A 26603-nucleotide genomic window follows, 5' to 3' on the forward strand; every position below is an offset into this window, starting at 1 on the left:
CTGACGTGAATAGTCTGAGACAAATTACAGAAGCCTAAAAAATACTCAGCTCTTAAGGCTGAGTTTCAGTTTGAGGTTAATTCCAAAGACATGCAGAAAACTTGATATTCAGATTTTAGGAAAGAGGAAGACAAAAAGAATCCAGTTATATATCCATCTGCTTTAAGTACCATTATTGAAATAAATTATGCACATTCTTGTATCCTTGTTTTCATCCAAGGACACAACAATGTGCATAATTTATTACAATAAAGGATCTCTGGTTGAGACAGAAGAATATTTTGACAGAGAGATTGAAAGGAATGGTGAATTCTGGGCCAGGAGGGGCTGCAGTCTTTGAGGTGGACTTGGATACACAGATTGGATTCCCAGTGGGGTCCAGTGGTGGAACAAGAGGCAACAGGCAGATGCCCAAACAGAAGTTTTGTCCGAACATAAGAAAGCATTTCTTTGCTCTGAGGATGTTCAGAGCCCAGAGCAGGTTGCCCAGAGAGGCTGTGCTGTCTTCATTCTTGGAGACATTCCTAACCCAGGTGGATGTGACCATGCATAACCCACCCCGCTGGTCCTGATGGGACAGGGACTTGGGCAACTTTACAGTCTGTGCTCCTGGAGGGCAATTTCAGAGAGGCTCAACACAGGATGTGGAGCAGGGCAGACAAGAGCGGGGATTTTACTGTGGGCTTGAGGAGGGAATTGGCTGCGTGTCGGGAAAGGCTGGGTGCTCTCCAGTGGGAGGGATGGACGCTGATGCTCCAGAGCTCTGGATTAGGAGGCATGGGGCAAGTGAGGGGCAGGTCTGGGTAGAGGGCTGGGATCTGAGCTTGTCTGTGGCCAGGTGTAGGCACACAGTTTGTGGTAGTTGGGAGTGGGGCTGCTGCCCAGCCTCATCCCCAGTGGGCACAGCTGTGAGGAGCAGGTGAGCAGCACTGACAGCCATGAGCCATGGAGTGCCCAGGGGCACTGACCAACCACCAAAGGGAACAGGGGGCACACAGGGCCAATGCATGAACATGAGGGTTCATGGGCTAAAGAACAAGAAGGGCAGATGCTTGCAGCTTTCTGAAGTAATAGGGTATTACTTTGTATGGGCAGACACCTGAAGCTTTCTGATGTGGTTTGGTGTTACTCTGTATGGGTTGAAGCTCTGCGTGTCATGGCAGTCTGTCTCCACTGTGGTGTATGCTGTGATAGCCAGGTAGGTAGAACAAGTAGCCACCTTGCTATACCTATTTAATCCAACTTGGATTTTAGCTTGAATAAAGTTCTATGATTGTGCTTTGTTTGTACCATCCTCAGAAGGTCGCTTCACCATGGCTTTTTCAAGGGGGCTGTTCACACTATCTGTTACCTGGCCCTGCTTGATCTGGTTTTGCTTTTTGTTTACTGCTGAAAACATAGTAGTCTTTGTCTGTTATAAATTAGTGAGGTCCTCTGCCTTAAACTTTAATAGCAATAAAAACCAAGAAAAATTAAAAAGATTTTAGAGAACAGAGTGCTTTAACTGCAGCTTTCTGGCCAAAAATTACCTCTTTAGAAAGATCATGCCCTGGAGACATCTGGCTCTGTAACAGTACACGTAATTCTGGGGCACTTTGCAGCAGAGCTGAACTGTGACTGGCTATTGCAGTAAGGTGTTCCAGTCCCTTTCTGGCTTCCACGATGAACATGCTGCATTGTGTCTGCCCACTGTCTGAGCCAGGGTGGGCCCTTGCCAAAAAACAAGGATGTTTCAGCAAGGAGTTTTTTAAAATATTTATTGTTATGTCACAAGAATATAAAAGTTTTTGGCATTTCTTTGAGTGATGGTTATCTAACTAACTGCGTTTAAGTTGATGTTAGCTCAAGATAGTAAACAACAATGAAGAGTCTGCAAAGGATTAGTTTCCTGGTGAAATACAAATTCACATATGTGCTGCTTTCAGTTCCATCTTTAGTGCAGGGATAAAGTAGAACTGAGTGAACAGTTCTTTTTCATAGACTATATTGTATAAAAGTAATTGCTCTGATAAGCACTTATTTCATACAAAAAACCCCAGTGTCCCAGAAGAGTCTTCATTCTCTCTGCACAGACATGAGGAAGATAGTTGGAATAAGGGACATGACAAACAAATTATTAAAACACAGTAATAGAAAAGGCCACTGAGGTCTTTTCCCTGGGACCTGACTCTGCATGCCAGGAGAGTCTGTGTGTGTCTGGCTGGACACTTGATAATACACAGCCTTTCTTTATTCAAGTAACTAACCCTTTGCTTTTCCCGATCTGTAGTGTGTTGTATCAATTTCAAGCAAATGCGTCGTTAGCAACAAAAGTAATTAGGCCTGTAAGTCTTGTTTGTGCCAGTTTATAAAGAGATGTGAAGGCTGAGGTCAGAGAAGGCGCCATGCTGGACTGCATTTATCCAGTGTACAGCTTCCAGTGATGTTTGGTGTGAAGTAAATACACAATATTCTGTTTTTTATTTTGGACTACATTTTCTCAAGAGTTTTTGTTTAGGAAGATTTTCACAAGATGTGTATCTCCTGCTGTTTGACTGAAGTTTAAAGGACCCACAAGCCTCCGCCCTTGTGGTGCCCACAGGGGCAGCCTTAACCCACTGAATACAGGAGGCAAGTCAGTCCTTGTGCTTGAGGCTGTGCTTTGGCCAATCACCAAACCATCTTCTGTGAAGGATAAGTGGTATCAAACTGTACTTGCTATAGTGTAAACAGAGCCAGAAGCTCAAGTGGATAAATAACACTGACAGCAAACAGCACTAAGCAGAGCTGGTGGCCATCTAAACGATGATGGGTTTCAGGAGGCATCAAGGGCTGATGTTTGGAAGCAATCTCCTTCCCCTGCAGGCTGAGCAGAGCCACATGCTCCTGCTTTGCTGCAAGGTGACGCTGTTCATCCTTGTCTGATAACTGATTAGGTGGTATGAAGTGAACAAATCAGGTATGTAGGAAGGGCCACAAACACTTCTACTTGAAAGGACTGTGTGTCCATGCTTAAATTTGTTAGGAGGTAGCATGTCTCAGATGGCAGGGAAGACTTACTCTGGTGAAGTGATGCCTGCTGATTTTATCAACTTCTTGTATCTGCAAACTGTGCTCAGCATGACCTTCCTGCCTGGGCTGATAAAGTTGATAAACTCAGTGTGCCACCTGGTACTGAATGCAAGCCCTTGAATCTGCCTTGGCATTGAAGGAAGTGTTACAGTGCTTTGAAGTATCAGGAGATCTCTGATGTTGTGCGGATCTCTTCAGCTGCAGGGGGCAAAAGGGTGTCTCTCTCAGCTGAACAGCTGCTCTTTAGATGACCTGATCATTCTGGGACCTGTTCAGGGGGAACACCCATAGAACAGCCCACAGTTAAAAGCAGGTTTGCAGTGCAGGGAATCTACATTTTCTTCCGTGAATTATGGGGCCCCTGACATTAGCATAGCCATCTCCTTTTCCAGTGGTTCCCCTAATACTCCCAGATGCACAGGAGGCACTTCTGTGTAAATGTCTGTACCTGAGCTGCTCAAACCTTATGCTGCGTGTGCTCTCTCTGTAGCCAGTGGCACTGCTGAAGTTGGCAACTGCTCAACTGAGAACAAAAATAATTTAGAAAGTCAGTGCTCTCTAATGGTGCTGACCAGGAATTTCTTGGGATGGATGCTGTGGAGACTGGAGCTGTAACCTCCATGTCTCCTCTCTCCTGTTATGCTGTGAAATACAGCAGCTCTGAGGCTTCCACCACTCCAGGGGAGAGGCCATAAAGGGTGATACCAGCACCCTAGCAGTGTGCTCTTCTCAGAGGGAGGCCCTCTATTAGTTCCAGAGTTGTGAAACATTTGAATATTATAATGTCTGATCACATAGTTGTCATTAAATTGCCAGTGCCACTTACCATCTGGCCTGTCTTGAGTCATGATTCTCGGTGGTTCATTCACTGGCCATCTCCAGGCAGAACGAGTAAGCTGTGGTTGCTGATGCCTCGTTGTGCTTTGTGAGAGGAACCCTGTGAACCAGTTAGTGCTGTGGGCTCCTGGTAGATGTCTGCTCTGTGTCCTGAGATGAGTTTCCACATGGAGTTAGACTCGGGAGTCTGTGGATTTTTGCCTGGTGCCAGGTAAGGAGGCTGCTGGTAAATTTCATTGTAATGAGCAGGGCAGATGCCACTGCCCTTTTCAATCTCCACTGTTTTCCTCTAATTGTCTACACGAGGTTTCTATTACCACAACTAAAAGCCTAACGTTTTTTGCAGTGCCTTGTTCAGGAGAGCTTTTCCAGGGTGTCTATCAAGTTTAAGAACCTTCTTTTCCTAAAAGCCAGCGATACAGTGCTTAAGTGCATTGCTGGGGCTTCCTCTTCACCATACATTTGTTCCTCAGGCTAGCACTTATCCACATAAGCCTTTTCTATAACTTGCAGAATGTTCCTTTTCCAGGAGAGGTTTTATTCTTCTGGTGTTGCGTGCTCAGCAGATGAGGGTGCTGTGCCCAGGCTTTGTGGCTGGATCCTGATGGATGGATGGTTGTCAGTGCTACTGCAACCTAACATGGATCCCCAGTGCAGGATCAGGAGGGCCTCCTGCTTTGGTTGTTTCTCTGACTCATAGAAGCATTCCTTGGTCAAGAAAAACTATGATAATCAAGCTATACAAGCACTTATCAGCTGTGTGGTTAGTTTTTTATATTCTGAGAAAAGAAGTTTAGATCTCCAGTCTGGGGCTGGTGCTGATGGGAAGTAGAGTGGAACCCCTGGAGTCAGGAGCTGGGACACCACCAAAATGCTGCATCTTGGGAAAACTGAAATCCTGAAGTGTGCAGTGTAACTAGTCAAACTGCTTCCAGTGGACTCAGTTTCCCCACTGACTCTGTAATTTTGTTCTATTTGTGGCTGCAGTATCAGTTCATTCACAGTAATGCACAGGAGTATCCATATGGGAAAATAGAAATAAAACTCAGAGTTGATTTTTTTCCCCATGGCTATATTATGGGTTCCTTTATATCTGCTCGGGAGTATGTTTGGCACAGCAGTCGCCCATCCAGCAGGGATGTGATTACCTGGTCTTGTGTGTATTCTCTTGTAGGCTTAGAAGTCCTTCATTTTTCCTGTATTTATGATGAAATCATGGCTATTTGTAATGTCAGATTGAATGCTCATCCTGCGTTTACTCAGGCTGAGAAGTAATCTGAATTTGATCTTCCTCTCTCAACAGTCAAACTTTCTGCTAATCATGAAGATTTGGCATTAGATCAGACATTTTTAATGCAGATTTTAATGCAATGTTGGCAATACTTGCTACTCTCTCTCTCATTTTTATACATAAAAATTGGATATTTGTGTTTATGTGGGGCACACATGTTCCCTCTGATTCCATTTTCCAAGTGATTTATTATGCATTGGCCTTAATCCTAATTTTTGATCCCTCAGAGTCACATAAAAATCATGACAGTTTGTTTATAATCCTTTGTTTTAATTTGTTATCCACCTCTGTTCGCTCTGACATTAGAAACTTTCATATCTACCTCATGTGCAGGCCTGTGGTATAGATCCTTGGAAATGAACTGAAATTAGGATACAAAAAAGAAAAAAAGGAAAAAAACCTCCAACAACAACAACAACAAAAAACCCCCACAAACAAAAAAAACCATCAAAAATATTTCCCTCAGTGTAGAAAAGAAACACCTTGATTGTCTTCTTCCAATATTTTATTATTTTAGAAAGCTATTGCTTGTTATTCAAATTAATTTAACAAATAACACTGAAGATTTATTTGCTTCCTTTTTTTCCAAGTTCTCTTTGGTTCATGCTAAAAAGTAGTGTGTTCTGCTGGAACTTTTTTTCAGATACAGTTGTGGCCCCATTTCATCATACAGTTGTGTGCATTTGGAACAAAAAACTTCTCTCGGGATTTAACAAGACATTACACATCTTCTGATGAACCATGAGTTTGATATTATTGAAAAAATATCATATTTCATTTGAGTTTGATATGTCATTTGCACACTAGGAGTAGATTGTCACACTGTGTTGGTAACTGTCTTAGATATTTGTGGGTAAACAGTTCTTTGTTTAAAAGGAAACCAACCAAACTGAAAACCAAACCAAAACAAAAAATAGGTGAATCACCATTCTACACTTTTGACAATATTATACAAAAGGTGAGCTGTACTCTGCCACTTACAAAATTACTTTTGCCTTTCTTACCAGTCTCACACTGAATGATCCAATGGAACTTGTAGAAATTTGACGATTCATTCGGTATCCTCTGTTGTAGGGAGTGGGAACACCATTGTGCTTTGTTACTGCCCGATACCAGGTGCCAGGTGTGCAAAGACATCTAGCCAGACACCTGCCCATGATCCACAATCTCAGTTGTACTCTAGAATTAGGTGCTTAAGCTGGGCTAATATATTTTCTTTTTTTTTCTTTCTTATATGCATGTATATATACATGAATATTCTTATATTCTTTACATACAGTTTTCTGTGTATAATACTCTACCATTTCATAACTGCTAGGACTTCATAAATTAAGTTCATTAGATGTGCCTCAGATGGCTGGGTGGCCTGGGAGAGACAAAACACAAAAAACTTCTTTTAATGGCTGAGCATCTGCTGGGAGCTGCCTCTTCCTCCCCCTGGTGACTGGCTTGCAGTAATCATGTGCAGAGCTGTGGTGAAGCGAAGATCTTCACTAAAAGAGATGTTGAAAGGCATTACAGTAATGTAATAATTGATTATTACAGTTCATTGTATCTCTTTTTTGAAAAGAAATCTGTCTTTTGAACTTCATCTCTCAGGTAAGGACCAATCCTGACGCAAAATATTTTTTTGGTGGCTAAAAGTACTTCAGTCTGTCTTATTATTTGTGTGAGTATGCATGTATATGTTTACTCAAAAAGCTTAATTTTTTTAGACATTAATTGCCTAAAAATTACAAAGAAAAATAATTTTTACATAAACGGGGTTGTATAAATGCAATATGGACTGCACAGAAATATTTTAAAAATCAGCACAAGAACAAATAATAATAAAAACAGGAAAACATCCCTACAGTCTGTGAATCAGTCTGGTATAAAATCCTTTGTTTGTGTTGAACAGGACAAAGATCTGAACTTCTTTTCTGCCAGCAGTCTCCTTCCTTTCTGTGCCAACATAACAAGGGAACGGTATGTTGTACAGAGAGAATGCGGGTGGAAAGCATCAAACAAAATGTGATAAGACCAGGCCATGAGGAGAACAGTGAGCATTTCAGACAGCTCAGATGTTCAGAGATATTTTCCCCTGTTTGGCTAGCCAGTCCCTTTGTCTCCCTGTCTCAGCTGTGTGCTGTGGTCCTGTGTCAGCCTTCCTTACCTCCTGAGCTGCTCGTGGTTGTCCAGCACAGCTCTGTGTGGAATCTTGCTGGCATTGGCACAAACACAGCACTTGAGACATTTCATGCCAGTGGAACTTAACCTTCCTTGGCCTGACTTGGCCCTGAATGCTCTGTACTCCAGCCTGGCAGACCCCCCTGGACTGTGCCCTGCTGCCAGCTTTCCTGCTGGAAAGGGCTTGTCAGGCTGTCCTCATCCCAGCTCTCTCTCTCATGGTCCTTCTCCCTGTTGCCACAGCTCCAAAGTTGCCATTTTTGGGACCACTGGCTTCATTTAGTGATGGAGGTATTGGAAGCGCCTCTGCACTGGGGACTCGATGGTGGAGCATCAGTGCAGGGTGTTCCTTTTGATCACCTGGGGGTCGTTTGTAGCTTAAATACAGGCCCCTGTGAGATAAGAAGCTGAAGTTGTTGCACCACACTGGATTACATTGATGTAATCATGTTGTCGACCTTTTCACCAAAGATGCTTATTAAAGATAACTAGGGTCAGCAAAGTTGAGCAGACCATAAAGCCAAAGAACTGCAGTTCTGTAATATGTGCTGCAGTTTGATTTCATTTTTTTGGGGAGCATAAAAAACCACCTTGCAGTATTTTGTGAGTGCCACGTTAATGAATAATCAGTGTGGCTGCTGCTGCCAGAACTGACGATACCTACAGAGGCTGGAGACTGTCACAGTGTGTGGGTTGCTGAGGGTCTCACTGCATTTATAGGAGGGGGTAACTAACATTACTACAAGCAAAATAAATTCCTTTTGGAGGTTGCTGAATGTTGTGGAATCATTGCAGAGTCACTCAGAGGTTTCCAATAACACATTAAACGGATTAAGTTTTTCATTGTCGTAGATCAGTTTTCAGGCATTAAAACACAGAACAGGGGACTTGGTAAGGAAAGGCAAGTTTAACATAATAAAAATTCTTACCCACTTTGAGGCTTATTGAGAGTATCCTGTATTTCCCCTCTAGAGACTTGAAGGTGTAGGACCTGTTCCCTTGCTCTGGGAAGGATGCAGGTGAGAATTCCCTTGTGGAGGTGATCTGCTCAGGGCAGTAGGACAGGAGAACCTCACAGGTGGGATGGATTTATCTCCTACTTCCACAGTTTCTCCTGTGAAAAAGGTTAAATGGAAAATGAAATATTTTTCTGGTGACAAGAGAATAAAGATTTATGCTTTAATGAATCAGCATAAGGCACATGTACAAAGCTGCCTCTGTTGGTAGCTCAGATTTCCTGCTTGCACTATTTTTATAGAAGGAAATTACTCGAAAGCAGAAATTTACATCTGTATAAAAATTTTAAAATTTCATTATCCAGCTTCATTATTAAAACTCAAACTGTGCTTTAGGGGTTAGACACATGTGTCCTTACAAAACAAAGTAAAATATGGGTATTATTTTTCTGCAGTGATAAAGTAAGGAATAAAGATATCTGCTTCAGGAATGACAGTAATTAAGAAGCACATTCCTTTCTCTGGAAAATGTCAATATACAGGAGACAGCTTTGCATAGGATATATTGCTGATATAAATATTTCATGCTAGTTTGTGGTGGAATGTATGAAAGAACATTGTAAATTAGTCTAATACTTGAACAATGTCTTGCACACATTGTAAGCAAATCCCAGCAATGCTGGCTGCAGATTTCCTTTGACATTTTATGTACTACATTATCTTTGCTGCTGCATAAGAGAGAAAAACCATTTGTTGACTCTTTGCAGTATAAACCAATATCAATATTCAGCATTGGAAACAAATCTGTAATTCTGCTAGCAAACTGAAAGGTTATGGTCTTAAAAGAGCAGTAGGTCAGAAACAGTTTTTAACACTTCCTAAAGTCATTTGACAAAATGTTTCAGGTAAATGTGAAAGAATTTCAGAGAAAATCCTTCAGTAGCCTGTAGTAGGTCACTTTTCCCACCAGCAACGTACTGAGCTGTCAAGGCTAAGACTAATGAAATAGATTATTATGAAATCCTTCCAGAGATACTGCATGGGTTGTTTGGGCTTTTCAACTACCTATATGCGTCAGTGTAATGAGAACTTGGCAGAGGGCCTGGGGTCTGTGACAGCTTCAAGGATGTCGCTGGAAGAGCCCTGAGGTTTTGTCTTCCTTGGAAACAATGCTGTGGGAAGATCAGATCTGCTCATCAGAGCAGAATTTATTCTTCAACCATTGCATGAGTGCACTTGGGGTTTTGTTCCAGAGACCTATGTTTAAAGCTTGGAGGCTTACAGATACATAAGAGACCCATTTCTTATGTGAACTTGCTTCAGTTGCTGGAAAGTCCAGTTGCTGGAAAATCCTGCCAGAACTTAATCTGTTTGATGCACTGAAGCTTCTTATCAACCTGTTTTGACTGAAGGAGGTGTTAACTGCTCCAAATAGTTAAAATAACTAATTCAGTTCTGGGAGCAGCAAAGCTACAGTCCTTGTAAGAGAATTTATGCCACGGTCATGGTCAAAGCCAATTTGGACATGGCTTCTTGGTGCTGTGCATCCATGCATGTGATTTCAAATAATCATGACAATTGAACAGCTAGGCTATTAATTCAGGTGCTTAAGTACACATTTGAGGACATCTGGTTAATTTAGGACATCTGTGGGTTGATTTGAGTCACTATGATTATGAGCACTGATGTCCTGTCTGCAGATGGAGACTAAAATCTGCCTGTTAGAAAGTGTTGTAAGATGTCTCACCACAGGATATGGCCTCTCTCCTGACTTTCTTTCAGCAATGAAATGCAGGCAAATGTTGCCATGAGCTTGGTGGCCCTGATTATTCTTATGGTATGCACAGAACACAAAGTGACTGTTCGGTGTGTAGAATGGAAAGCGAGTAAACAGCAGAAGAGCATTTTGTGCCAACAGATGGAGAGTAGCTTGGTGTGCCTTGTAGGTGCCCCCCACTGCTGTGGGAAGCACAAGGTCATGCTCTGTACCAGCCTCTGGTGCTCTTTGCTGTCTCACAGCACGGGGCTGTTGAGGGTCCATGAGGATGTCTGTGGGCATACACGCTCTGTGAGCTTGGGACCACGTTCCCCAGGAGCAGAGGGACTGGCCTGGCAGTGAGCTGCTGTGGCTCTGAACCCCATGTGCTGCTTTCCAGTCTGTCCTTCAGGCTGCAGTGGTCCCAGCCAACACCTCCCTGGTTCCCTAATGATTCCAGCACGCTGAGCTCCTCAGGTGGCAGGTGCTGCCAGCCCCCAGTAGTTCTTGTTGGTGTGGCCTGCTGCTCATGGTGGCTTTGGGTGTTCTGCAAACAGCACAAACCCCCCTGGCATGCAGAGCAGCAGGAGGGTTTGGGAATGGCTAACCCACAAAAACTGAGAAATGGGAGGAGGAGCAGTTGCTTGCCTCTAAGTGCTTCCCTTAATGGACCTGCATCTGTGTCCTTTCTCCTCATCCACCAGCAGTACTTTCCAGTGTCTGACATCTTGGGAACTGCATGTCCATGTTCAGCGAGACTTTGCAGAAACGTTCTTGGTTTTGCCCCCTCTGGACAGCCATTCTATGGATGGCCCTCAATGTCTGGTATCTTCCAGCCATCAGCTTCCTGCTTGGCTGCTCTCACCAGCACAGGACAGGCAACTCCTTTTGTCTGTGAGAGGACAGAAGGAGCAAGCTTAGGGCTTTGTTTGAACATTTTTCAATTACTAAATGTCAGGAAAAAAATAAGCTTAGTACACAAAAAAATGCACTAGCAGATGCACACTAGATCTAGTTGGTTTTGAAGAATAAAGAAAAATTAAGGACAGTATTTCTTTGGTTGTTAGGATGCCTTTTTATCATTGAATTCAGTGTGCTTTGGGGTTTTTATTTTTATTTAGATGTGTGACTCATTTATTGTGGTTAGAGCATTGTTACAGTGTATTCTGACAATAAATTTAAGTAAAAGAGACAGTTCGGTAACACTTTGATGAGAAAAATAGGTCTGGAGTGTAGACTGGACCAGGAGTTCAGTATTTCTTTGAGGGAAAAATAATAAAGAGAATCTGTGATAGAAATTTGGGATCATTCTTTACTGAAAATGCTATAAGTGGTATTTACTAGGATATTTGTCCCTGAAATTGATTCTGTTTGCACAGAGACGCTTTGCATCTTGTGCAGCTGAGAAAAGCAGCCTGAATTCAAGGCAGCTATTTTCCTGCTAGCATTGCCATCCCGGGCGGGAGCTTTAGCATCATAGAGGGAAATAGATGTCTGGCTCTTTGTCCTCTGCTCCCTGTGACAAAGGCGCTGCCATCCGAGCGGCGGTGCGGTGTCCAAGCCCCCGCGAGCCCTGGGTGAGCAGCAGTCAGTCTTTGCGGTGTCCTGACGTCATCCCGTGTGTGCACAGCTCCGCTATTGTCTCGGGCGAGCGGGGCTGCGAGTGCGGTGTGTGCGGGCTCACAGCCTCCTGCCCGCCGCTAGCGCAGAGAGGACAGCGGCCTGCCCTAGCACGCGGATTTAAACACAGCCTCCTGCCTTTTGCTTCCTGTACAAGGACCTTCCTTCCCTGCGGTTGCAAGGAAAAGCTGTCTGCGGTGTGGAGCGGAGCAGAGGAGGAGAGAGGAGAATCTGGCAGCTTGGATAGCCTGGACTGCATTGTCTGGCTTCATGACCCCTGCTGTGTAGCAGTCTCATCCCCTCTCTCATACGCTCCCTCTGTCTTCCACTCTTTTTTCTTCTTTCCTTTTTAAAATAGCAGCATCTCGGGCGAGCCATGTTTGGCACTGAATCGTCATGTAAGTAAATGCATCCCATTTACATCCTTTTTCTGTGAGAACAGGCTTGTTTTATCCTTGCTGTACCTGCCACTCTGCATTCTCTTTGCCGTAGGTCGTTGGCTAAGCTGTGGTCCTTGCCTGCTTATGGAGGGATGGAGGATGCTGGAGGGGAAGCATCTACCTCCCAAGTGTGGGTGCATCCTCGATGCAAGCAGCAAGGAGCTAGGGCTGTCAGTGCTGCTGAATTCAGGCCACTGGAAGATTGGGGGGAAAAGGCAGTTTTCTTTGGATGTGGCAGTTGATAAGATCGCATCTGTCAGTGATCAGGAGTTGCAGACACTCTAATGAATGCACTGCTCAGATGGTGCATTTGGGGACTGAGAATGCTGCAGTATTAGATGGGTGAGAGCTGGGGTAAAGTGATTTAACCATCAGGAAAAGACTGCTATCTCATGCCTACCTCATTTGCTTCATTTTTTGTCTCTGGGAGAAAAAAGGCTTCTCTGCAATTTACCCCCCCCCCTTGTGATTGCAGAATCCACAATTAAATTAGGTGGAATTCTAAATATGAGGTGAAAAATGCGAAAGAAAAGGATCATTTATTTTTTTTCTTCCTCATCTTTGTGCTGGAAAATCTTAACCGAGGCGGTCTGCTGTATAATAGCAGTGCAGATGCATGTCATTGAAAGCAAGCCAATTCTGCTTCGATGGGAACAACAATTACCTACCTGGCAAATCTGGCTGCAGAGGAAGGCTGGGGGTTTATGTATAAATAATGTTGCTGGTGACAGTGTGGCTGGGTGGGGACCAGTCTGATCCAGTGGTTATCGGATGAGGGAAAAACAGAAAACAGTTGGTTCATGCTGTATTTTGTGCACAGAACAGTACTGGGTGTTGAAAACATGTCTCATTTGGATATGAAGGGATGGCTTTTTTAGAGCATTGTCACATCCAGCATGGTATAATGTCTCCACACTTCTTGGCTGGGACCTGTTCTGTGGCTCATCTCTTCCGTGGAAATTACAAGAGCATTGGGATGCCTCATAATTATGCCTTCCTGGCTGTCAAACCCCTTGCTCCCAAAGGGTTAATTGTTCCTGTGACCAGGCTCTGGCAGCTTCCCCCTCCTCTGCCACAACACCCAGTCAAGGTCAGGCAGCATAAAAACAAAATTTGCCTTTAGATTTCTTTTGTTTAGGGACGCATTTTTCATGCACAGTTGTAAACATGTCTGCAGCTCTGGGTCATCAGAGCATGAACAGAGATGCCAAATGTTGTAGCTGCATCTGTTTCACCCTGACAGATCTGTGAGCCCCAGCGTCTGTGTCCGTGGGCTCTATTTCTGCAAAATGCACATGAACAGGCTTTGAGATAAAATCTGTGCCCCACCTGCCCTCTAGCAGAAAGCCACAGGATGCACTTGTTCATTTTCGTGGTCCTTTCTTGGTTTACAAGGTGCATTGGCTAAAGTCACAGGGGTTGTGCACCAGCAGCTGTGGCTGCTTTTGTTTCCATGGTTCCCACAATTTAGAAAAGGGCAATGGAAGCTTCCATATCAGCCACTATCTGTTTCCCAGAAGGGTCTAGAAACGTTTCTTCCTTTTAAAAATGGGATTAAACAGAACATGGCTTGTTGCCATAGATTTGAGCAGAGGCTACGGTCAGTCTCTGCCTGAACTCCCTGGGCAGATGAAGAGGAGGGCAGTGTGGTGGCCAACTCCCCTGAACTCTGCTCAGGCCTGAACCCGAACCCGGGAGTTCCTGTTGGCGCTGGACAGGGCTGTCCCTTTGCCTGCTGCTGCCAGGTTCTGCAGGCAGGAGGAGAGCAGGGTCACAGGTGCTGCCCAGCTCACCTGCCCTGCCCGTGTGGGTCGGTGCTCGCCGAACCAGCCCTGCCCTCACTGCTGCTGGGGGAACACTGGCTTTGCTTTCAAAGAAAGAAGCTTGGATCGACATTACTTCAGTCAAAATGCTAAGAGGTTTTTTGTCTTCCCTCTCCTCCTGTCCTCTTCATATTTCCAGGCTGTCAAATGATAACAGTGCTACTAATTGTTAATGTTTCTGTCTGGCTAGAGCATCAAATAAGACAAAAAAAAGTCAGCATTATTTGGACATTGGAAATATGTCAGAAGCCGTTGCTGCTGCTGCTGCTGTCCAAAAAGCATGAAATGAGCAGATTACAGTTTTTTTAATCCTGCTGTTTACCCTTAGTATTTAGGATTTCATTTCTCTCTGCTTTGATTAAAAAGCCAAGAAGAATGGTCAGAAGCAAATACTGGTTCAGAACCTTTAGTCTCACTCAGTATCAAAATATTTTAAATGTCAAACCAACTCTCCTTTGGCAATCCTGTTTGTTTCTTTTTGCTTTTAGCAGCAGTTAGAAGGGCAGTAAAAGATAGTCTGAGAGTCTTTGTAGGAACAGGCATCCGCTTATCACCTCCTGGATGCAGGGAAAGACAAACAGCCGCTGACAAGAGCCCATAAAGGGGGATAAGGCAGCAGGCGATGCACAAACAGCTGCTGACACTCCCAGTACGTGATGAGCAAGGATAGAGTGTGCAAAGCAAAACCCCAAGAAGTGTCTGTGCAAGGGCACTGTGGGAGGGTAGGGTAGTTGCCATGGGGTCGTGGTCAGTATTTTCCATTGGTCATATGTTCTTTCTATAATCCCCACAGGAAACATATGTGGCAGAGAGGCTTCATCTTCAGATGCACTGCCAGGGAGGTGTGGAGGGCTCTGTGCATGGGGGGCAGCTTTTCACCCCATCCCACCACTCCTGCTGACCTGAAAGATTTGTCTGCTCACCATAATCATTTCACATTCTGTAGGAGGTAATCTGGTTTGATAAAAAATTGAGAATTAAGTATTTTTTATGGTGAAATGGTGTTGTAGGGCTGCGCCAAAGCAGAGAAATGGTGGACCTCTGAACAAGTGATGAGGTGGTCCCCACAAGTAAAACAAGCACTCTCATCTCAGGGAGAAGAGCCCAGCAGAAATAAGCAGCAAGCATCCCTTGTCTAACTAGGAATACTGGCAGCTGCAGGCCTCCAGGAGAGACAACAGAGGCATAAATTAAACTGAGCTGTGAGAGCAGCCAGAGTCGGTGAGGCTTACCAGTGCTGGGAGAGGTCAGGGGAATGCAGCTCCATCACATCTGACTGGGCATTGGTGAAGAACGGGACAGGATGCAGTTTAGAGCCTGTGAAACAACTGGGAGACTCAGAGAGCCATTTCGTGCATGTGTGAGGATATGCACCCTGGGTGCTTCAGCTACCCAGAGGAGCTCAGTAGGAAGCTGCAAGGAAGGATTCACACACATATGCCCATGGAGCTTGCCCCAGTGCTGTTACAAGGGCCCAGATCTGTGCTGTGAAAGCCCCAGGTGATGTTCTCAGTACTGCTGCATCTCTTCATGTAACCTGGCAGCAGTACTGCACTGTGGTTATAGGGGTTATAGGGGGGTTATAGGGGGCTTGTCTGGGAAATGCGCTTCCAGCCTGGGCTGTTTGGGAGACACTCACGGTGGTCCCTGTCTGGTAGATCAGCAACTGCACTCTGGAAAGCAGAAGGACTGTGAAACAAAGGAGAGCTGACCAAAGGGCCAGAGAAAACACAAAACCAAAGGGAAATGGAGCTTTCCTCTGCTGCAAGGTTAATGCTAGAAGGCTCTGTGTGGGGAGGCTGAGGACTGCTGTGGGGAATGAGAAACCTTGCTCACCCAAATGTGCCAGGAAAAGCCTCTGTGCTTGTGCTAGGTTCACTGTACTGTCTTGTGCTCTGTCTTTCAGGACAGGAACTACTTTTGTTCCTAGGCACTTTTTCCCCAAACTTTCTTCCAGCCAAGATGTGACAAATGGGAAAGGTTACACCAAGATAAGTTATTTATGGCATTTATAGTCTTATAAACTTGTGCAAAACAGCAGCAGCCAGCCATAGAGAAATGGAAGATCTTGGCATCAAACATGGAGGTGAAGGACAATCTGATTGGCACTGATTGCCATCCTGGAGATGTGCTTGCCTCCTCTGTTTCCAGCACTGGTACTCATCCCAGTTGTTGGAGAGCTAACCAAAACCAGGCCACTCCTGCAGGTTTTGAGCATGTTGGCTCTGCCAGCTTGTTCATGGGGTGGTTAGATGAGCAGCAGCACAGGAAGGGTGGGACATGACTGTTGAAATTCTGGTGGGAGATAGCAGCCTTGGTGAGACTGGGCTCCACTGCAACAGCAGATGACCAAAAAGCTCCTTTTTTGAGCATAAATAGCCCACTGCCATCCTAAAAGGCTGAGAGCAGTAAGTACAGCCACAATTTCTCAATGATGTTTCACTGGTTTCTCAGGCAACAGTATGCCAAAGAGAGGTTACAGAAAGTACCAGAAGTTGTAAGTTTAAACTAATATATGTAGCTGCTGAGGTTCCTGTTGTTCCCTGTAGAGTCAGAGCTGGTGAAAATACTGCAGAACCAGGTCAAAGAGAGGCTTAGCTACGCCACTGTCAAATGCCAGAATAAACCTGGGTTATGAAAGGGGTTGAGGTTGCAGGAACTCTAATAACTTGACAAATTATTCAGTGAAACTCCAAGATACTTGGCAAGAAAATGTAGTCTCACATCCCACATACAGTAGATTTTGAGGATTGACTATGTGCTAGTATTCTTACTTTCTAAATGAATGTTTTTTAAAAAAATACAAACCTGAGATAAGAGAGGGTTCTCTAACTCCTTTAGGTATTATATAACACCTTGGTGACTGCATGCTCAGCACAGGGGCTTGAATCTCAGCCCTCCTACTCAGACAGCATCACTGGCAATTTGAACTCACTGTGCTGAGCTGTTCACAAGCAGGCAGCTGTTGGGAGAGTTTAAGTGCACCTTGCCCTTTCTTTCTCCAAAAACAAAAAGTGGGCTGAGACATCTCACAGGCTGGATATGACTCATGAATTTGATAGTCTTTGGTGGTTTGTCTCTTGCAGCCCTGGATCACCTTTCCTGTCTCTCTGGTTTAGAATTTGCAAGGTTCTGATGTAAAGTTATGAATACAGTGATGGTCTCCCAGGCAGCTGTGTGCACACAGCTTCTGCAATGGGGAAGAAATCTGAAGGTACATGAAGGGAACTTTACAGGCTTTTCTTCAGCTTGTCACATTTTTTGGTCCTCGCCATTAGCTAAAAGCATGACCTATAATTAGTGGAGGAGTCTGTGAATGACCAAAGATGACAAAAGGTCTTTCAGATTTTAAAAAAAATCACAGAATAGTTTGGATCTGAAGGGACCAGCAACCTCCTCAGAGCAGGACCAATCTCCTAGTTAGAGCCAGTGATAGATAAAACTCAATCAATCTGCATATTTGCAGAATGGTGTGAGATCAAAACAAGCTTCAGCTTTGACCAGTGTAATTTACAAAACCAGAAATAGGGAAAGATCTTTATGACCAAGGACGCCTGAAAGATTATTAGAGTCCCTTTGGGCTGTGTGACCCAGATAGGAAGTGCAGTACATGCAGTGAAGACTCTGTCATAGTATTTGAGCTGGGGTAGAAGCAATAGTGTTTCATGTAGTTTGGGGATAATTAATGGGTATGCCTAGCAAAAAAAAATATTCACAGAAGAATCTAAGTAATCTTTTTTCATCTGAGCTAAAATGCTATGGTTGATCCCTGAAGCACCTGTTCACTTCAGGGAAGCAAGAAAAGGTCTGTGAAATGCTGTGAGAAAAGCATGTGGAATAGAGAGGGACAGAGTATTCCAGCTTTTCTAGATTAATGGATTTCTTTCCCCTTTGGTGAAAATCGCTTTGATGTAACATCACCATTTAGACCCTTTCATATGAAGGTCACTGTGTATAATGTGAAATTAAAGTATCTTAAAAATGACAATATGTTCCCTATTGAAAAGGATAAGATGTTATATTAACCAAATGAGCTGGACATCTACAGAAGGAAACTTGCTGCGCACAATCTGGTGGAGCTCAGTGAAAAATTGTCTGACTTTGGTGTGTTTTGTCAAGGTGAAACTCTGAGAGATCAATTTAAGATGCCTAGAAACAGGGAGTGGAACACAAGCCATATTCTACCTAGACCAGAAATGTGCCGTTGCTTCACAGAATTAGATGGAAAGTATTTTAGAACTTCTTAGGGCTCTCAAAAAATTCATTTGGAAATGGTATCTTGGAGGTGTTGTGATCAGTACAGGAGAAAGAAAGTTCTTGTGAAACTACGTGGCAGTGATACAAAATTAAAGTGTGATATTTCTGACCTCCTATGAGAAATAGAGTGGCTGGGAAGGTCTTGCTCCATGCAAGCTTTGAGAGAGGTGCTGAGCAGACCCATAAAATGTGCTAGATCATGTTTCAGCCTAGAGCAGGAGCCTAAGGTGAAAGTGACACTAAGTCAGTGAGCTTGTCACAGAAAATATATAGCTATACTGGGGGCTTTCCACATTTGTATAGCCCTTAGGTAGCTCTTTTAAAGGTTTGATTGAGTAGGGAAGAAGGATGAGAGGGTAAGAAGGAACTCTAGAAGAAAGTGCCTTGTCCTCAAAATGTCTGTAGCCTAGAAAGCCATGAGGAGGTTTTGCTTTTGAAGATGGTCAATGGAAAGATTGTTCATCCCCTTTACCTCTCCTGTTTACCTTGCCACTCATTAGCCCAGTGATTTTGCAATTTGCAATGATGATATAATTTCCTGTTAACCACTAGGAGCTAAAGTCTTGTAAAGCTGTTGTGCATTTGGATTTCCTGCTGCACTCTCTTGAGTGTGGAAGTACCTACATGAAGAAGTTTTAAGAGGATATAGTCTTAATGTTGATGAGTTGTGATTGTGCAAGTGCAGCATAAGGAAAATGTACTCAATTACATATTTTAAAAGTTCCTGGATGGGAGTAGAAACAGGAGACCAGGTATTTTTTTTTTACTTCATGTGCTAGCTGCATTTTTACTGTGAAGTAAGGGATTCTATGATGAGGACACCACTAGAAAGCAAGGTCTGAGAGGAAGGGCATCTATTACAACTCCAGGGAGGTCAGAAAATTGCAGCAGACTCCACTTGTAAGACCAATGCTATAAGAGAAGGAAAAACTGCTGTAAGAAGATACCATCCCAGGCAGAACCTCAATTATATAAATCACTGGCTTGTAGATATCTAACAAGAGTCACATTGATTCTGAACTGACTTAGCACAATAAAAATAGTGCTGGTCACAAAAGAAAAAGCATCCTGATAAGAAATACTGAAAGATGCTAAAAAGATACATTTAGCATTTACTGAAAGAGCTGAATGTGGAAAATATTGGCACCACTAACCTTTTTTCCTGTCAGCTGCACTCATTACTGTCATTAGTAAGGGATCTAGGACTGTTGCAGTGGCAACAGTAAATTGTGCCGCTGTATTTTCATCGGGGTAAGTAATCATGAGTCATTCAAACCATCTGCTAATAAAACACTCTCAGACTGCTTAGGTTATCAAAGAGAATACAGTAGCTGAGAAATGTCAAATTAGCTGGCAAGGAAGCAAGGCAAATTTTGTGTGAAGATGCCATGTACTTTGTCATCCACACAGACATGAGGCCAGGCAGTCCATCTGTTTTATAGGCTGTGGATGGACACAAAGGTCTGCTAAGGGTTAAGTGAGCTGGAGAAAGCATTCCTCTGACTCTGGAACATGTATCAGCCTGGCTATTCTCTGCATCCTCTGCTGCTTGCATGGTCTGAGTGATAACTCCAGATAAGCTGTACAGAGCAAAGAGGGTGATAATCAGGCTGCCTGCGTGATTGGATGGAGAAGAGCTCCAAATGATGGAAGTGAGCAGACAGATAAAAAGCAGCAAGATCTGAACTGTAAGCATCACAATCAGGAGTGGAAGTTCCTCTAGGAATCCACCCAAGTGTGAGAGGCCTGACGCACAAACCTCGCACAGGAGGATACAGCGTCCTTGGTCACAGGACAGAAGAGCAGCTCTGTGCCAGTACCAACAGGAGCAGATTCTTCTGCAACTGCTGACCTGCTGGAGTTGTCTCTCTCAGACTTTGGAATGTTCCAATAGCACAAGGAGATAGCAGTGGGATGAATGATTTCTCAAGTGTATTAAATACGACATACTACATCACCTTTAGTACTTTAGTAAATAAGACAAACTACATCACTTGCAGTTACCACATCCTAGTGGGACTAGGGCGTGTTTTCCCAGCCCATAGGGATGCAGCAGCTAGGATAACAAAGAGATTAAGTGGCCTGTTTAGGATAAAGCACTCATGGTCTGTCCCCACCGAGAATGGGCATTCAAAGGCCTTTGCAGAGGGCCTTTTCTAAACTTACCTTTACAGGTGTGAATATTTCCACAGCTGGGGTTCTTGCTGTGTTAGGCTACACGTGCACAGCAGGGAGGTGGCACTGCCGTGGGCATTGTGCATCACAGTGACCGTCTGGGTGCAGAGGGACATTCATTTAGTTGCTCTGGGGCACTGCATGTATGCTAATGGCTTAGAGTCTCTGTGGGGTTTGGCTGCCTGTCAGAGAGGAGTGAAGCTGTAGATTTCAAACCAGTGCTCTGTACTGCAGCAGTTTGGTGAACTACGTGCCTGGCATTTAGTTAGGTTCTGTCTTGTTTGTGCGTCTATGGTGACATTCAATTAATTCTTCCATAAAATACAGATAAATATCCACGCAGAATTATACAAAGAGACAAAAAAAGGGGCTTATGTTTGAATTTGCTATCCTTAATAGTATCCCCTTAAACAGAGAGGCTCCCCTGAGGGAACAAAGCAATATGACTCTCTAATGTGGAACGTCAGTGCAGCGCCGGCGCTGTCGGATGAGGCGCTGCAGGCAGCAGCTGCTGTCTGCAGGCTGGCAGCAAATATGGGTGTCTGCATTTTCAGCTATTCTCCCCTAGGCCACGGCTTTGTATGTGCTCCTGATTTGGTTTGGTTTACAAAGGAAAAAAGAAGTGTCTTTATGTCATTGGACAATGTAACTGTGGACAAAGGAGTTAAAAGGAATCTGCCAGTCTTTGTTTATGTACGTAATTTATTTATTGATTTATTTATTTATTTTACTTTGACAGCTGTTGTTAGTTAAAGCTACAACTGCTTTGTTTTTAACAGACTAGTTTAGCAAAATTAAAGCATTTTTTTCCCAGTGAAGGAAAGCCTGAAACTGTCTCACTGTATAGCATATCATTGCTGATGAGAAGCTGTAGTCTTCCTGCTTCTTGCCAGGGAGTTCAGTACCCTGGCAGGCAGTAAGTCTTGTTATCCTTGTATATCAGTATGCCAGAAGTTTACATAAATAGAAAAATGGACTCTCCTTTCATCTCCAGAAGCACTTCAGACATACTGACACAACAGGGATGGAGGTATCTCAGAGGTGCCATGGGGAGCCTGCATTGCAGCTGACTTAGGTGTTTGTTGCCTTATGTACAAGGCAGGGAAGATCATACTGCCAAGCTGGCTTTCAGAAACTGGAATTTCATCTCTGGAGATCATCTGCTGGATGTAGCAAATTGCTTTCTAGGGATTTTGTTTGGTTGTTTTTTGATTGGTTTTTTCTTTTTGAATTGGCTAAGATCTGGCCATTAGTCCTGTCTTTATTTCTGAAGTTCAGTCAGAAAATACCTTTCAAAGGAAAAGATGCACAGCTATTTCAGCAATTAAATTCTAAAACTGAATCACAGTTATCTGGCTGTCCTTTTGCTTTCTAACATCCAAACTCACAGAAATAGTCCAATTAAATAATTTTGAAGAAGACAATGAGAACATCCAGTCAAATAATAACTAAAGTTATCAGTGATTATAGCCAGAATAAAATCTAATCAAAATAAACTTCTTAACAGTAATCTAAGACTAATATTAATCTATAAATGATTGATAAATGAGATAATCAGGATAGGACAAGGACATGACAGGTGCATTCTTTGTCCCTTTGTATTCAGAACTGGTGAGGCCACACCTGGTGTCCTCTGTTCAGTTCTGGTCCTCTCAAAAAAAGACTTTCATGTGCTGGAGCTTGTCCAGAGAAGGGCAGTGAAACTGGTGGAAAGTTGAGAGCAAAAGTCATGTAAGGAGCAACTGAGGGAGATGGGGTTGTTTAGCCTGGAGCAAAGGAGGCTCAGGGGAGACCTTATCCCTCTACAACTGCCTGAAAGGAGGCTGTTGTTAGTGGAGGTTGACTTCTTCTCCAAGGCAACCAGTGACAGGATAAGAGAAAATGGTTTCAAGCATGGGCCAGGGGAGATTCAAATTGGACATGAGAGAGAATTTCTAAATGGAAAGCACTGGAATGGGCTGTCCATGGAGATGGTGGAGTCACCGTGCCTGAAGGGGTTCAAGAAATGGCTGGACATGGCACTTTGTGCCACGGTTAAGTTTATAAGGTAAAGATCAAGTGGACAAAGGTTGGACTCAATGATCTTGGAGGTCTTTTCAAACCTAAATGATTCTGTGAAGAAATACTTAAAATATTATAAAAATGACCTTATTTTCCAAAATTTTGTTTGCTTTCATTCTTTGCAAGAAGAATAGAGAGCTGGGTATAAGCAAAAGTAGTGATAACTTCCTTTGTTCTTCATAAAGTTGCTTTTTCCAGGGCCTTATAAATGAATCCAAAGTAAAGAACAGCCTTCATGGACTCATGTTTTATCTTTGAAAATTATTTCATACCAGCTAGTAGGACACTAATGTGCAAAAAATGGCAAGAACAGCAGTTGATGCACTGCAGTTGAGTTTTGTGGGTTGGTCATTTGCAGCTTGTCACCTTTTCTTTGGGGACAGCATATCAAGGTGGGTTTTAGCAATGAGCAAATTGTACTAAATGGGTATTGAAAATCTTTGTGCTGGGTTCTTAAGAGTTCAGGCTGATTCATGAGATCAATCTTTTCTGTGATTGCTATTCTCAAAAATAGTACATTATCTCTTACAAGGCTTTTCTTGATGTGTTCTTACTTAGGTTTAAATAAAAGTGGGTATTTTTAAAAGAAGTTTAATTAAGATCATGCAAAAACCCTACAGATTCTCAGTGAGGACTAGACTGAGTTAAAAGGGTGTGGGTTTAAGGTTAATTGAAGTACACTTCCTTAGCTAAAATAAGAAACTACTTATGAACTACTGTACAAGAATATACATACTGCATCAAAATATGCATACAGGCAGGTCAATTGTCTTGTAGTAATACTAGAGTAAAAATAAGTGTGTTGTATTGTTTTTGTTTATAATGCCTTCCATGAGACTCCTTGTAGTTTTCAGAAATTCAAGATGAAATATCACCTTGTTTCCTGTGCTCTCAGGTTTCTTGACAAGCAGGAATGACCTCTGATAAAGGGTATGAACTTCACATCTGCCAAAGATGAACTGCAGGTTCTAACCATAACAAATGAATAGCTTTGTTTTCTTTCATCTTGCTGCTGTGCAATCAGCCCTTTGGTGCTATTTCTGCAGAGATAATCATACATGTATTTGGAGGATGCCAAGAAAACAGGTACTAGGAACTTAATTGCCCATCCCATGGATAGGGCCATGCTTCCCTTGGGTGCTTGCTGGTGAGAAGGCCTAGAGACATCTCTCTTGATCCATAGTGGCAGAGCATCAACAATTCTGAGAACATGAGGTGAAAAGGCTGCCTTTTTGAGGATGTGATCTGTAGTAGTCAGCATTTAAGCCATTGTCCAAGGTAGTATAAAAGTAACTCTTTATACTGAACAGCCTACTGTTCATGTACTCTTCAGGAGCTAAATACTAAACTTGAGCTAGTTTTAAAACTTAGGAGATTCTGACAAAAACAGGAACAGAGCACAAAATACGTTTTGCAAGCTGTTGCAAAATCAGTCACAGGTGGCTGATCTAGGGAGACTGAAATAAACTGAAAAGAGTGGTTGGAAAGCTGAAGAAAGAGGTCAGATCATCAGTTTTCTTAAATAACAAGAAAATTGAGGTGTGATGAGCTAGAAGATCTGCAACACAGAAGATCCTGGAATAGTAAATTCTTGAATTGTGGATGATTTGGTGAGTGTAAGAGCTAAAATCTCATATGGCAGATAGATATGTGTGCTGTATATGTGAAAGAGAGGGGGAGTGTAAGTGTATATGTGTAAGAAAGGGAGAGTGAGGGGGGCAGATATGAACAGTTTTGATGGCGGCTTTCTTAATCTCTCCCATCCTTCTTTAAAGAGTGCTGCCATTCCCTTGAAGAAACCAAGAGACTTCCTTAAAATGTAAAACAGAAATTGTCCCCCATACAATGCTGGTTTAAATGATTTTAGTAAATGAGGCCATTTAAGAAATGAAAAACAAGCCATCAGTCTCCCTTTATTCCAGTATCTGGATGAGAAGGTGGGTGGCAGATGATTTGCCTTACTAAATGATATCACACTGTTCTTAACTGCCATAGGAACAAGAATTCATCATATCCATAGAGCCCTGCACCTGCTTGGGGTGGGAAGAGGGGGCAGAGTCTCTAGGACTGGGGTGGTTCTAGAAGCTGCAATGACTGAGATGCTCCAGGGTTGGAGGGGTGGACACAGCTCCTGTTTTATTTTTGAGTTTTTCAGAGTTTGAAGTGGAAGCATGCTCTGTTTTCCTTCCCTGATAATGGCTGATGGTTTCCTCTGTGATTTTCTCTAGGTCTTCTCTAGATCTGTCCATCTTGACTGTGGTCTGTTTTACTGGAAGTACCAATGAAGTGGCTGAGCATTTGCTCTGCTTCCCAGATGGTTCCCTCTCCAGCAGGGGCAGCAATCTGTGCTGCAGGAGAGCGGGCACAGCCGGGCTGTGGTGCTGCTCCCATGGCGCTCGGGCTGCCGCTTGGAGCTGCGGTAGCAGTGGGATGGGCATTAACAGCAAGAGCGAGCAGGAAAGGGCAGAACTGGGGCCGGGTGGGAGCTGGGGACAAGAGAAACCACCTGATGCTGTTTAGTGGGAGCCTTGCTTGTTCCTAGTCCTGCTGGCTGTTCAGCCTTGATGGCAGCAGTAAGCCTGGGTACCAGCAGTGCCTTCCCATGTGCTGCCATGCCATTTTCAGCTGCTGTGAAAATGAGGAATTTCCATTTTTTCCTTTCTCTAATGAACACATGAGATGCATTAATGCCCTATGTAGTGATGCCTCCCCTCATTTTAGCTCCCATCCATGGTAAGATCCCTTTCAGTCCATTTCTTCCTTTAGGTCTAGCACCTTGTAGTTCAGGGAAAATAACTGAAAAGTATCTGCTTATTGACAAGATCTCCTGCAGCTTCCAGCTGCAGATCTGGCATTTTTTATTCAGGACTTGGATTTCTGAGCACAGGCATATTCCCCCATACAGCATCACTAGTATGGGCCACAGAGATTTCCCTCCTGCATAGAAAAAATTTACTCTGCAAAATCTCTTTATTTTCAGAATGTGTGCTACAAACTTGCTGAAGAGCTACCTCAATTTTCCTTCCTATTTTTCAGAACACAATAGATGACAGTGGAGAAAATGACCGAGCATGCCATGTTTCATGTGCTGTAGGATCACTTCCAGCATTTGGTGTTTCAGGTCTTCCTGGGCATTTAGTCTTTGCAGTCCTCAGCTCAGGTCAGCTGTACAAAACACAATGCTCTCCTTTCTATTACAGCCCACATATCATGCCAGAGAGGTTGCCTGAGCATAAAAGGGTGCACTAAATAAATTCAGTAAATCTATAAAAACATATTTATCAGTTTCTGGTGGACAGATCTGGTTTTAAGAGCATAATTTGCTACAGAGAGGGCTTAGCTAGGTGTCTGGCATGAATGAGTCAAAGTGTCTGAAGTATAGGTAGCCAGAAGATAGTATGTATTTTCCATTAACAGGCAGACATTGAGTATTTTGAAAGTAGATACAAATCCCCTCTGAAACTAAAAGGCTTAAATCTTTTTTGGTACAATACCTGAAATGGTAAGAAAGATAAGACTTAAACAAGCCTATCTTCTCGGTAATGGGAAGCAGACAGACATGTACAGAAAATAGTTACTGTTATCTGTGACATGGCTTTCAGTTATTTGGCATGGAGCAGTCTGTCATATTTTTGTCCCATACCTGTCACTTATTTTTTTGCTGCTCGTGACTGACTCCCAGCACCGCATGTGATTTGGCTGATCAGGCTCAATCTGATGCACATTGTATCTCAGACACCAGAGTTACTCATTCTGTCCACTACAAACACATCTGACTGTTCTTCAAGCTCCATGCTATGGCCACTCTGGTTTGTGCACTTAGAGTTCATGACATTTCTAAGAAATTCATGAGTTATTTTGTTAAGCACCTCATTTTGACTTTTCATCAAGTCTTGATAGATGGTTAAATTTTCTGCTAGGTGGGATTTTCTGATCCCTGAGTGGACTGACAACAGCCATTTTTAATGGCTAAGGAGAGAATTTGGTCCTTCAGCTCCAGATTCACAGCCAGAAGCACTTTCACCCCAATACATCTCTGCACAACATAAAGTTGCTTCCAATTCCAGTCACTAATTTCATCTGCTTCAAACAAGATTTGAAAGTTGCTTAGCAGCAAGTGCCTGTGGTAAGTGGAAGGTATCTGCCATGCCTGCAAAGCAGCACTTG

The 26603-nt window shown here is 43.3% G+C and overlaps 1 protein-coding gene across 2 annotated transcripts in view; it reads left to right on the forward strand.

Moving 5' to 3' along the window:
* The window catches only part of ST7 (suppression of tumorigenicity 7), a 136408-nt gene that overhangs the window by 28743 nt on the left and 81062 nt on the right, over positions 1-26603 (forward strand). Inside the window, exon 1 of one of the 2 annotated variants that reach the window (XM_005481967.4) lies at positions 11189-12078. The exons of the other annotated variant lie outside the window; for it this stretch is intronic. Coding sequence (XP_005482024.1) covers positions 12057-12078 — 22 coding nt within the window. The 5' untranslated portion in view covers positions 11189-12056. Of the gene's footprint in view, positions 1-11188; positions 12079-26603 lie in introns of those variants that run through there. 2 annotated transcript variants of the gene reach the window in all.

This window comes from Zonotrichia albicollis, chromosome 4 (assembly GCF_047830755.1).
Source record: "Zonotrichia albicollis isolate bZonAlb1 chromosome 4, bZonAlb1.hap1, whole genome shotgun sequence".
Taxonomy (NCBI): Eukaryota; Metazoa; Chordata; class Aves; order Passeriformes; family Passerellidae; genus Zonotrichia; species Zonotrichia albicollis.